Here is a 13,976-nt window from a genome sequence, read left to right on the forward strand (position 1 = left end):
AACCCTCCTGGCTAGCCAGTCAAGGCAGAAGTTACCCATTACACCTGAATCCAAGAATAGGGAAGGAGAAAAGGGGAGTGCAGTTCCTAAAAGGACTTCAGTGACTTAGAGTTTTGCCAACTTGGATGCCACCAGTGCAGAGGCATGTGCAATTACCAGACCATCTGAAACTTTTTTTTAATTTTAGAGTGTACGTATGTTCCTTTGTAGTAGGAAAAACTGATTCTTGCTAGAAATTCCAGTTGGGTGCTAGTTCTGTCTGACTTTTGGCATGCTTATTGCAGGGAATGCAACATCAGATAGCTCAGGTGGCCACACAGCTGGAGGCTGCGAGGCTGCTGACATACAATGCAGCCCGTCTTGCAGAAACAGGAAAGCCATTCATAAAGGAGGCAAGCATGGCCAAATATTATGCTGCAGAGGTAATTTACAGTTTCTCTGTTCAATAAACTTGTTTCACTGCTGTTTGACAGTTTCTTTTGTTACTGAATGTGCAACTTTTAATTCACATTTTGCTATGAAATCTGTGGGGTACTTTTATCTTATTTCTCAGTCTCAAAGTAAAGTAGGGACTTGAGCAGTTTCTTTTTCAGTGGCCAAAATAAAATAAAAAATAAAATAAAATAAAATAAAAAATAAAATTAAAAAAAAAATAAAAAAGAGCCCCATTAAAAGAGAAAATGAATTAGTATTTTTACTCATTTGAGAGAATTCACTCTTTCAGAATTCTCTTTTTGTGGCCATAGAAATGGTATGGTGAGACTTTGTGATCATATCAACTCTACTGGTCACAACTGTGGGGCTCAGTAAGATTCAGAACTGGATTGTTTTTGCCTCTTTGTAGTTACTGTTAATAATGGCTAGTGAATTCTTGATGTCTTCTGATATAGAATGATGTTATTTGTATGATGATGAACACAAACATATCAGTGTCATTTTCTCACTTGTTCTAGTTTACTATTTTATTTACTATTTTGTGTTTGCTTTAAATGGCTACAGAGAATAAAATTTACTATCACCTTCAAGAAGTTCAATCCTGAAATCGTAACAGTGAAACTATTTTCATAGGTTGCCACACTGACAACTAGTAAATGCATTGAATGGATGGGTGGTGTTGGATATACAAAAAATTATCCAATAGAAAAATACTACCGTGATTGCAAGATTGGTGAGTGGTAGCTTCTTAACAGGCATTTCTTGTAGCATTAAAGCTTGGGCATGCGTGACTGGCTGTTTTTTAAAGATACTTTTTTCCTTAAGATCTGTAACCAACACTGATCCAAAGGCTCAGATATCACATGGTAAAACTTTAGGTATAAATAGCCGTGTTTGTACAGCTAGTAACAGTACTTAATTAGATATTAATAATATACAGACACACATTGTTTTCTGTTTCATTAGGAAAATTCCAGTTTGAAAAAAATCAAAGTAGTATCTTTAAATTAATGATCTGAATTTATGTAGAATTTTATTTTCCAGATGTGTTTACCAGTGTAATTTCTGAACCTAACACTTTGATGTTTCTAACAATGTTACCCTTTGACTTTACTGCTGATATCATTTGTTAATAGTTAACTTCTGGTGGTTATCTTGGAATTGCTTTTCAGGAAAACTTCTTGTCATTGTGTTGTACCAAAATAAAAGTATTTTGATTATTGCAGATAATAAGATAGGAACGCTTATGCAAATATTAATTCTGCTTCTAGAACTTGCTCAGTAAAGCTTCACTTCATAATTATAAATGTTGGAGTTTGTCTGTTAGAATTGATCTCTCTTCAGATATTCACCAAAGTTTTATAGTCTTCTAATTTATTCTCTTCTGATTTCAGGTACAATATATGAAGGAACTTCAAATATCCAGTTGAGCACCATTGCAAAAAGCTTGGCCCAGGAGTACTGAAAACTGAAGGACTTCTTGACTGTTAACAGACATTATTTCACTGAACATTAATCGTGAATTCCAGGTTTATTTGTAATTGTAAAAATCAATATGGTATAATATGGTATCATAAATGAGAATATATCATCACAGACAAAAGCATAAGGAAAACCATGAATTCCCATTTTAGGATATTGAATGTGTAAATCATGCTAAATCATGAATTCCACATACAAATCCAGATCATGGGTAAAAGTATTTCTTTCTGCCCGAGACACTTCTAAGCTAATACATTGACTGGCATTATTTTCTTGCTTTAGATTATACAAGCAGTGTGTCGCAACTTTGAAATTTCAAAGTGAAAACAAAAGAAATCCTTGGCTTGGCTGGTGTAAAAGGCTCTGTTAAGCCACCTGAGAGAACGGTTTCTTCATGTGCAACACAACTGTTGCGTGGTGTGATGCTTCTGTTTGTTCTTAATGCCTTATAGGTTACAGGAGTGGTGTTTGAAAATAGGTAAATGTGATGGTTTTCTCTTTTTCTGGTGGAGTGATGTCTATGGTGCTGCTGTAACTGGAGTAATTTTTATAGCAGCCCTTAGTGTGTTCTTAAGTATATCTTGGTAATTAAGCCCTTCCAGCCCCCAATTTGTAGTACTGAAAAGTGGATAATGTCTACCTCCCTTTCCAGCATTCTCAGCTCTTAAGGGTTTTAATCAAAGAGACTATTTATAGTTATCCTTTTATAAAAGATTGAGTTGAAATCTTTGTGAAATGGCATTAAAAAAGCTCTGGTAGTTCTGCAAAAAGACAGAGATATAAGCTAGGTAATAAGAAAACTGTGATACTATTTCACAGGGACTTCCCTGGGTTCACTATATGTTACAAACTTTAAACCTCAGAGCCTTCCTTAGAGTTGGGGAGGGTCTGTTAATTTGCAGTGAAGAAAATTCACTCATAGAAATGAGTGGTTCTCTACATGCAGAGATGTTTTTCTTCTGAGAGCGTGGGAAATAATTTTCTTGAGACGTATTTGCTTTTTTGTCCCTCTCTGTTTACTTTAAAATTAGACATTTTATTTACTGCTGAAGCCTCTTCAGTGTTGGAGAACTAATTAACTAAGAATCAAGAGACTGAAAGCCCAGTGTATGAAAAACTATAATTGCTGTAACTGGCAATTTGTTTCAAGTGGTTTGGGGAGGAAAGGATTGTTTTTCTGTTTTGTTGAACTTAAAAGAATCTCACTTTTAAATCTTGTTAGTCACTGATGAGTCACTTTGGAGCTTGGAATGTTACAGTCTCAAACTTGTAGAGAACTCTTTGGCAAAACTAGTGAAGATGATCCTTAATAAGTCTAATTTGATAAGACAAACAGACTGCAGTACTTTATACAAAGAAACAAGGAAGGACGGTTTTTGGATTGGCTGTCAGCCTCAAAGGGAAGTAACTACTCTTTTTTGTGAGTGATTTCCCTCACATACACACTCTGCCTGTTAGTAGGTGAAGAATTAATTATATCAGATTTTTTTTTAAAAAAGTATCTTCCATATGAGTTTGATCAACCATTTTGAGATTTTCAAAAATGCACAAGTAGAACTGTAGACTAGATGATTTCTGAAAGATTATTCTAGCTATATTATTTTTAAAAATACATTTAGAATGTTTGCAGGCTTTCTTTCAGCTGTTAGACTAGAATTAAGAGTACAGATGCCACATTGTCTAACTAGTTACTCTGTTCACTATAGTCTGTGAGCTGACAGTGATCATAATCATACTACGAATGCTTGAGTTACCTTGATTAATACAATGAGACTTGCTGGAGTGAGAGGCTGTTCTTAGCTGCTGCAGTTCAGCCTGCTTTGCTAACATGAGTATCAGCAGAGATCATGTTTTGATTCATACTGTTTAGTAGGTTTTCTAGTTTGAAACACTATCTTGGCTTGGTTTCTGTAGTTTTGTGTGAGGCTACAAAGTGGGTGACAATACTTCACTGACTTAATATAGTGCTAAAAGCAAACCGTTTGTGAAGGAAAGTGCAGAGCTCTTTGAAGGACTGCTAAAGGCTGGATATTCAGCATTATGTAAAAGGACTGTCTGTTTGTGTAGAACTGTGTCAGATATCTATCTGAGGAAAAAAAAAATGTGAAAAATCAAAATAATGTGATTTCCAGCAGTCTGAACTTGGGTGCCATACTCCAGGAACCAACCTGGACAGCTTCATCAGCTGCACGTAAGCCCTTAGGTCAATGCTTTAATACTGCTACAGCTGTGAATTCACGTCTCTCAGTTCCATATGCTGTAATCTGTCACTTCTAATACCTTTTGGAAGAAATGTATGCATTTCATTGGAGTTTTGTCTACAAAATTCTGTGGAGGAATATGCGCACAAATGAACTGTAACTGCCGAGTTTCTTTCCAGACTCTACTCTTGCTTCGAAAGGGCACGCACGGGCACACCTCTACATCAAGCATCGGGTGCTCTGGCCATTGACTGACTCTAGGAAGGGTCAACTTGTTTGATGGCTTCAAGTCCGGTTCCATTCCTGCACTAGCACAGGCTCTGGTTTAGTAATAGAATGTGCTCTGTTGTCCAGGAGCTATTAAATGCTGCCTACGTCTCCCAGCCCATGTTGGGTCTGGGACAAGCATTTATGGATTGCCATAAACTGCAGTTCTGCATTTGGCACGGTTGGGCATGGGACTGTTCATGGTGGTTGGCTACACCAACAGGTGTGGGGCTGCAGAGCTGGCACTGTGAATGTTGGGAGGCTTTCCGTGCAGAGGGTAGGGCTTGAAGCTGCTTTATACACTACGTATGTATATTGTGAGTTGTCCCTTTGTGCCCTTAGTCAACTCAGCCAGTCCAGTCTGTTGCCTTGGAACAACACCTTCAGTAAGCAAATACAACATCTGGGCTTCCCTGGATGGAAGAAGAAAAAAGCATTAGGAATGTATAAAAAAGTGCCTGAATTTGATGTTCGACTAGATAAGATGCTGATCTTGTGTATCAGCTGATGGTTCTCTAATAATCTGTCATTTTAAATTGCACTTTTTTTCATTGGGACAGACTGAATATATCTTCTGTCAGGTTTCTGTAGTATTATCCTGGTTTGATAAAGATCTGAGGCAGTTCTCCTCAGAAAGATTTAATTGTTACGTGGAAAATACTCAAATATAACATTTTATATAATGTTTTCTGTGCTGTTGTTCTTTCTTTCACATTTTCTTTTCCCCATGTAAAGATTGTGTTAGAAGAGGATTACGTGAAATATAAAGTAATTGTTCAGTGGGAGCCTTTCACTATGTAAAGAATTTTCTAATTAACTTGTTATTACCTTTCCGTTTGGAAATCTTCTGGTGAGAGACGCATTTCAAGTTCTTCATGCCACGGTAAACTAGATTTGAAACAGTCTGGTTCAAAAGCAGCTGTCTTTCTTGAAACATTTTTTTCTCAGTCCCAAAATGTATTCACCATACCAATGTGATAGATCTTCTCCTACGAGAATTATGTGAAAGTGGTCAACAGCTGCCACAAATATTTCACAAATATTTACCTGTTACGTAATGACTGTGCAAACTGTTGGAGGAGGCGCAAATCGGGCATGAGCTGACAGGGCAAATCAGGCATGTGCTGTACAATTCCCGAAGAGTTTTCCCGATTTTGAATTTGTTCCATTGAAATGCAGTAGTTGCAGAGCATTTTGCAAAGAGTTGTCTTTTCCTCTGAAGTGTAACTCCACAGTTTCAGTGAAATGGAACAGTTGCAAGTCTTACTCATCCGGGTTTGGCTGTGTAGAGGTATGTAGTATGGCTGGCTGTGCACTCAGGTGAGAGGGAGCAAGTGCCTTCCTTCTTCTGCTTCTGAGTGTTCACTGAATCCATGCCAAGGACAGTCAAACATCAGTGCACAGCTCATCCAGAGTTCTAGGCTGACAAATAGAAATGACCATAAATATTTCAGTTAAACATGGTGACTGTCAGATCAATCACTATAATTAACAAAGTCCAGCGTAGTGGCATTGAGGGAATTTCTCATTAGCTGGTACGAGACATATGAATAAGCTGCTTTGAAATCTCTGTTTATTATCCTCTAAAAATACTCTATTTGTGTGCAATACCACGAACATGTTGGGTGACTAGAACTAACCGCTGTGTTTCCTAATAACTTGTTTCATAGTTCATTGTTCAAACATTGATTCATATTGGTATATTAATGTTCAAAAGAACATACAATGTATAATGTATTTTTTCTGACTTTGTAACTTTTTTCTTATTTATATTTAAATATAAAGATGTGCAATCTCAACAGACAGCAATAGCATTTTTGTGTATTCTTCTGTCCTTCAAGATCATCTGGATTCACATCCTTCTGAAACTTTTCTCATCTTTCTCTTTGTGTAGAGTGACTAATACTGGAGAACTATATCTACTGGAGAAATATATATAAAAGCCTCCAGATGACTTCACTAAAGATACTAAAGAAAAATTATTCTGCACCTGATGGAAAACTGTATCTTGATGGCCAAAAACACTGTGCTTTCAGAGCTCAGTTTCATTTAATATATACAATGAGGACTTCTGAACATGTGGAAAAATAAATTCATCCAACGTCATGTGGGGTTGGGAGGGACCTTAAAGATCATCTAGTTCCAACCCCCCTGCCATGGCCAGGGACATCTTGTACTTTGAAGGGAAAAAAAAAATAGAAACTGGAAAACCTAAAACACAGCAATGAACTCAACTTCAACATTGCTAAAAATAAAATTAAAATAAAAAAGGTTGATAAAACTTTGTTTATGGAGTCACCTCATCATGCACCCAACACCAGCTAAAGAGAAAAAGCCAACTTTGAAATGATACAAAGGTCTTTTTTCTTTTCATTTTATCTCATATGGAATAGCTTTGTGCTCTGAATCTTAAACTGAGTGAAGAAAAAAGAATCCAGGAATAATTCAGAAATTAAAGTTAAGATTCTGGAAATTCAGTTAAATGCTGAAAAGCTCCATAGAACTTGTGCTGTTAGTTGAGCTGCTGAATATATAGTTGGTATGCAGCAAATGTGTTTTAGTGCAAAAGCCAATGCTGTTTGTTTTAGGAAAGAAAATGTTAAGACATTCTGTTCCTGAGATGGAAGATGTTTATGTACCAAATGCAGCATTTGCTCCAATTGTTCCCGCAAGAATTCAGGCAAAGCACTTTTTCAGCTCAGGTACTTTTTGAACTTTGAAAATGTTTTATGACTCCCTATTATGTACTAGAAGATTGGTATATGATATGAAGGCTGTACTTACGTTCATAGTCTTGTTTTCCCTGTGTTCAGAGAAAAACTCCTTATGTTCCATTCTGTGATTTTTCTCAAACACAAACTGTTGTGCTCCCTTCGTAAATTCCAAATTTCTTTTGTCTTTTCAGTGCCTGTCCAAGCAAGCTTTAAAAAGAAAACAATTTTCTCCGCTTAATTAAGGCAAGGTGTACAATTCATTGCTATGGCAGGTTATTTTGCTTGTTGCTTGAATAATAAAAGCTAAACCCATTTTATTGTAAGCTATATTTAGCCATCACCGAAGATTCACAGTTTCTAAGGTCCAAGGTAAGGTGCAGTAACAGGTCTTCCATTCCATACCAGAAGTATTTTAGCTCTACCGTGCTTCAGCTTCAGTGATTCAATTTGCAGAGATAAACAATTCTCTGGAGGTAATACAGCTTGTCATTATTTAATAATTATTTAAAATGTAAGACTCTGGGACACGTGAGTGTTGTGGTTGTCCTCTAATTCTTCAGGGGCTGACACAGCACCAGGTTAAAACACCCAATGCTCTGGTGTCTCAGACTTGCAATTGAATAGCTCACCTTTTCTACACTTACTTCTATTTAGAAGTGTCCAAAATTCATTTTTTTTTCTTTTCTTTTTTTTTTTTTTTTTTTAACTATAAAAGCCTTCTGGCACTGAATTACATCTTTTTCTTGACTGAAACATATCTGCTCTATGCTAACATCATTATCCAGGAATGATTTCTAGAAGAGGAAGTGAAGAATAATTAAATCATTCCTAACTGAAGGAAATGCTTCGCAGAACTATGCAAATTCCAATTTGGCCAAGATGCTGTGGTTTCATATTCTATTTCTGGGAAGGGCAGAGAGAGAAGCAGTTATTTTTGGAGCAAGGTTCTGGCTCTAATTTTTCTCCCTTGCCTCGAGATGAGCGCATGCTGGGACATCTGTGTTCAAGGCAGGAGCATGGTACCTGCCGTGGTCTGCTTCTAACCCTGTCCTGCTGCGAGTGCTTGTAAGTTATTCTTGCTCCCCTTGCTGAAAGTGTCATTTGCTGGGGTGCTCGCCCAGATCCCTGACGGGGGATATTTTGCCAGGATGCATGAGGAAGGCTCAGACCTAACCTGAAGCAGTGACGTCTCTGCCCGGTGAGTAGGGCTGTCTAGCACTGCTCTGGCTCTGCCAGCACAGGGCAAAGGTACAAGGGAAATACCTGCTTAACCCTGCTGCTCAGCTTGGAAGAAAGCAGGATTACATTTTGGAGTGGAAAAAAAAAATAAATGAGATGATTCCTCTGTGCGTGCTCAGCAGGAGTGCATGGGGGGAGCCTGCGGACTGCGCACAGCCTGCTGTGGCTCTGGGGCTCACAGGTTTAGATCTTCCCTTCTTTCCATATGCAAATCTTTTTCCCTTCTTTCCATCTGCAAATCTCACTTTTACAAGGGTTATAAGGCAAAATGCCTGGTGGGCTGGGAGGGGAGGGGGAGACTATTTATTCTTACTATCTGTTTTTACGTGGGAATGTTTGGGAATACATTAGTGATGTGTGGTTGAATTATTAACTGGAAAAGTATGAGCGTTGGGAGAACAGCTCCACAACTTTTGCCATTCAGGGAATCAAATTGCTAAAATGAGTTGTGTATTCAAGCAATCCGTGTAAAGGAAAAGCTGTAAAAGTAGGACGTGTTATTAACTTTAAAGTTACGTTATAATAATGAAGTATAAATAGTGAACTTCAGTGATTTGCAAAAGGTACCAGCCTCGTGTCTCTCCTGAACTGGTTGATTTATGTGCTGTTTGCTGTTTTTGGGAACACAAAACAATTAATTTATGTGTGAAAAGAACAGTGAATTAATCCTAGAGAGCCCTGGAGCCTTTAAAGACCTGAATCATATGTTGAGCTCGTTTAAAACTTGCATAAGAAATTAATGTAGAATAAAGCCCCTTAATTTGAAAAGTGCATCTATAGTAGGTGTCCCTAGGATATCTTCTGGATCATTCTTCAGAAAGGTTAAGGAGGACTTTATTTTTTTTTCTTTCTTTCTTTTTTTATATTCAGTATGTATTTTCCAGTTGCAGCTCAACATGGTGCATTTCAACTTATAAAGAGACAGAGATTTTAAAAAGAAACGGGGAGCTTTTTATTCACCTTCCACTTAATTTCCTTGCTGCCTTGCCAGTCCCAGCTTAATGAATGTAATTGCTACCTTTGATGAAAATACTATTATCAAGATCACACATTACATTGGAAAACAGTTTTTCTTTAAACACAGCTACTGCAGTCTCTAATTATGCATGTAACAAGTGGCTCCTGAACAAAAGAGCATGTTGTCTACAATTGCTAGGAATTGGAGCAAGGCAAATTTGAACAAAGAACAGATTAGATTTGCTCCATGCTCCACAAAGCCCATTCCCCTGATTAATTTCCTGCAAAAACTAAAACAATTCTCTCTTAAAAGAAACTAACCCTCATCTCCAGAATGATCCATATGCCATTTGTGTCAATCTATATGATGATAATGGCTGCAGATTTAAATTATTAACTATTAGATGTAGTAAAATAGGAAAGCTCTTTTATAAACTTACCTTTTCATATGTAAATAAGCAGTACAAGGACTTAAGGAATAAGGGACAAAAACCTGACTTTTCTGTGGAAACCAGGAGCCAGAAAGCACCCAGTAACTGAAAGTCTGAATTGTGTGTGCATAATCCAATTATTTTGTCAGTTTACCCTGTGCTACGTGTTCTGCACAGGCGCTGCAGCGGGAGCATCATCTCTCCTAAAGGCTGTGTTGGGTTTTCCAAGAATGAATGACATATTTGAGGGCTGCTTCCTCCAACTACGTGTGTGCACCTTGAGTTCTTCTGAAAATGATTTCATTCTCGAAACAACAGTATTTAATGAGACAAAATCAGAGTTGGAAATACATTTGCTATTATTCCATGGAATAGCCAGCAAGACAGCAGTAAAATTTTGAATTAGTAATTGGCCACTGATACAATCCTGCAAGTATGGATTGAATTGTTTTTTGTGTGTGTGTGTTACTAATACAAGGAATCAGTCATAGTAATTTAGCACATCGTATTATTTTTCATTTTTATTTGTATTGATCTTGGATTCCTGGCTGTTTCCCATTGTACATGATGCATATAAAACCCAGTTATGTGGATAAAAGAAGAAATTCTGCTTAGAAGCGTTTATGGGTTAGGATCAGATAAGGACTCATGTAAACCCTTGTCTGGATAAATATTTTTAAGAAAAATTGGTAAGCAGAAACGCTGTAGTGGTAAAAAAGCATCTTTAGTCCTGCATCCTCTTGCTCACTGTAGTGAAGATGCTTTGTTCCTGTGAGTGAAGCCAGATCAGTCGTGTAGGAATGGGCCCTGCAGCTTGTGGTGGTGCCTGTTCAGCGCATTTCTCTGCCAGGCAGGATCCAAAGCCCCCTTTCTGTGTGATGCACACTACAAGCAATGGTTCAGTTAGCCTGGGTTTGATGTTTTTGGAGGAAGGTGGTTTAACAGTGTCCTCTCTGTCCCCGTCAGCTCTGCCATACGCAGTAGCATATCTGAAGTCTTCCAGTGGTCAAAGTCTACGGTGCCGTCAGTGAACAGGGATGTCCATTCATCCACTCACTCAGTGCTGAAACAGGTAATATTAAACACTTTCTCTGTCACGAACCTATCAAAGATATGAGGTGTTGAAGCTTCTGTGTAGTTTTAAAACATAGTGAGCTATATCTTAATAGGATTGGTTTATGAGCTTGAAATTCAGAGATTTCTAAACTGTTGAGAAATCTTCCAGGCTCTGCAGCTGTTGCCTATACTCGCAGTCCTGTTCCATAAAGCAGCTTCTTTTCACCTGCGGTGTATTTCCATGCACGACTGATGTGTGTACTCCCTGCACTGCCCTGTACTGTCTGCTTTAGAGCTTTCTTAGAGTGGGTAACACTGGTCTGCTGGAAATAGGTGATGCTCCCTGTGCTGGGATGACTGTATTATGCAGGGGAACACGGGACCATGAGATGCAGCACAAGAGAAATGACTCTGAAATTAATGATGTGCAGTGGCCAATAATAGGTTCCTTGCTGTGAAGCTATTTCGCAAGAGATAATGATGGGGGGAAGGAAAAGCGATACCAATTATATTTTTCAAATGAATATTAATTGTGAGGATTTTTCCAAGTATCCAAATGAATGAGTGTCCAAATCCTTTCTTCTTCCTTGGGACTCATCCTGCAAGGTCCTGTAGCCTCTCATTCAAATCAGTAGGGATTGAAAACCATGTGGAAATTCCAAGGAACAAGTTTGTGAGTGCCTTCAGTACGGGCAGGCTTTGCCAGTGCTGGGGAATTCAACACAGCTGGAGCTGCATTACAGCCAATTTGCATGGGCAAGCAGAAGCTGCCTCCTGCAGCCCACACGGCTTCTCACACTTCTCTTTGTGGCTATGGCAGGACTCAGGAGAACAACTTACAAGTGGCCAAGCTTAGGAATTGAACACTATATATTTTTAATTTTTTTAGCAAAGCCACTAAACGTCACATAAGGGTGTTACTGGCCAAGGTAAAAGAATTTCACTAAGCTTAAATGACTTTGCAAAGCCTACAAGTGCCCAAGTCTTACAGCCTGTTTCAAAAGTTGAATTGTGCCTCGTGGGGCCATGCGTCCCACTGAGTATTGCAGGACTGAGGGTGCTGAGCTCTGGTGTCTCCTCCAACATGCAGCAAACCATAAGGAGCTTCTCTCTAAGAGGACATGTTGCATAGAGTGCCAGAAAGGGAAGATGTAAGATGGCAGAGGTCTGGTAGGTATTAGCAGCTCACAATATCTTTCTGCATTGCAGCTTTCAGGGTCTTGGTGTTCTTATTATGCCAATGCAGCGATTAGGGAGACAATCCTACCCCTGGTATACCTGTCATTTATCTCTTCTCAGTCGCTATTATAATTCTTCCCAGTTTGCATTACTTGCCAAATCACAGAAGTATCTAGGTTGGAAGAGACCTCCAAGATCACCTAGTCCAACCTCTAACATAACACTAACAAGTCCTCCACGAAACCATATCACTAAGCTGATAATACATAATCTTTAAAATCTGCACTTAATACAAAATCTTTAAAATGCACCCTGCAGACAAAAAAAAAATCATAATTTTCCATGAGGATGGAATTAATCAAGATGTAATTATGACACCAAATGAAATTACTTAGAATATCATAAAAATCTTGTCCATCTCTCATCTTTAAGAAACTGAATAAAAGAAAAATTAAATCCTTTCTCTGGAAATGAAAATCATTTCTGTTTCCAGACCCACTTTTTTTGAGTGTTTCAGATACAATGGGTTTTTTGATAATGGGACCACTGCAGAGCTTGCACTGGTGAAAAAGAAACCTAAGACCAAGGTTGCATTTTTTAGTCTTTTAACTGCAAATATTCATGACAAAAAGGAACATGATTATAGTCACTGGCTGGGGAAGCTGGAGAACAAAACCAATATATTTAGAAAATCCAGAATTACTTGTGGGTTAACTTCCTTTTCTTCCCTGAAATAAATGTCAAGTTGAAAGTAACCTCATGAATTTGGGGAAATGTATCTGTGTACCTTCCTGAAGAAGTATGAGGCTGTGAGCTCTTTTTCCTTTCCAAAACTAATTGTTGTTCCCTGCAGTGGGTGTTAGTTTCTTATTTTACTGTAGCATTTAAGACAGCAAACAGTAAAAAGGCTGCCCGGAGAACAGCCGTGGTACTTCGGCAGCATAAATATTTATCCCTTCATCACACCATCTCCACTTGTCTCACATCAGCCAAATGATGAAGTTTAGCACAATTACCAGGGTAACCCCCAGATCCATAAGTGTTCTTCCAAGTGATTTGATGTGGTGCCTAATAATGCACATTTTTGCATAGATATTGCCTGGAATATGTGTTAATTCACTTAATTCGGGAGGCATTTCCCTCAGCACAACACGTGTGGTGATGGCTGCAGAGGAGCCCCAGCCTCGTATCTGTCAGCATTGGTTATTTTGTATGGGCAGATCAAAGCACAAACATGCAAACTCCAGGCCTGAATTCTGCATGTGGTGCCAGGATGAATGAAGAGCAAGCAGCCCAGTTCCCCGGGGGCAATCTCGTGTTTCTGTACAAAGTCCTCCTCAGGCGAATGGTGGCACTGTGCCCTCCCTTTGCATGGGTCCCTGTGACAGCAGGCCATCTGTGGGGACCACAAAGTGGGATTTGAGTGTTATGTAGCTCGTGGTGGGGCACAGGGAGGTTTGGGATGCCCCTTTGATAGAGAGGGACGTGAGGGCAGTGGACAGAAGAGGATCGGGAGGTGCCCTTTCCATGCAGGAGGGATGGGGAGGTGATGTCTCGTGAGCTGGTGCCAGGCCCAGTCCTCTTCCCCTCTCGCTTGAGGCCTCAACATAATGCAGAGGAGGGGCCAGACCTTATATTTGCTTTAAATGATCACTATCCATTCAGTGCAAATGGAAAATGAAAAAAATCAGCGAATGCAAGGGGCTGCAGAGCTCCAGCGAGCCCGTGCCTCTGCTGGCCTCCCGAGGCTGAGAGCGGGCCTGCTCAGCGCCCCTCCGCTCGCACGCACGGCCCGTTTGTTTCACGCTCCCCTCCACCTAGATGTATGACCCAGAAAGAAGGAAAAAGTAGTTCGGGTTTAAACTCTTATCACTAAAGTGAGTCTCCCTCTACATTAAAAAACTATCCAGACACTGTAACAGGAATGGGTTCAGTTCTTATGTCATAAATTTGTGTGTGTAGAAAAAAGACTTATTGGTGAATTTAGCAGTATTTTTCGTTGAACTGGCAGTTGC

General features: G+C 39.0%; 1 protein-coding gene across 4 annotated transcripts in view; it reads left to right on the forward strand.

The window, feature by feature from the left end:
- ACADSB (acyl-CoA dehydrogenase short/branched chain) overlaps window positions 1–5,070 on the forward strand; it is a 16,637-nt gene extending 11,567 nt beyond the window's left edge. For all 4 annotated transcript variants that reach the window (XM_068689070.1, XM_068689073.1, XM_068689072.1 and 1 more), the window contains 3 exons: window positions 285–422; window positions 1,069–1,168; window positions 1,830–5,070. In XM_068689070.1, coding sequence (XP_068545171.1) covers window positions 285–422; window positions 1,069–1,168; window positions 1,830–1,900 — 309 coding nt within the window. In that variant the 3' untranslated portion in view covers window positions 1,901–5,070. The remainder of the gene's footprint in view (window positions 1–284; window positions 423–1,068; window positions 1,169–1,829) is intronic.
- The last annotated feature ends 8,906 nt before the right edge of the window (window positions 5,071–13,976 follow it).

The sequence above is a fragment of the Anas acuta genome, chromosome 7 (assembly GCF_963932015.1).
Source record: "Anas acuta chromosome 7, bAnaAcu1.1, whole genome shotgun sequence".
NCBI classification, from domain to species: domain Eukaryota; kingdom Metazoa; phylum Chordata; class Aves; order Anseriformes; family Anatidae; genus Anas; species Anas acuta.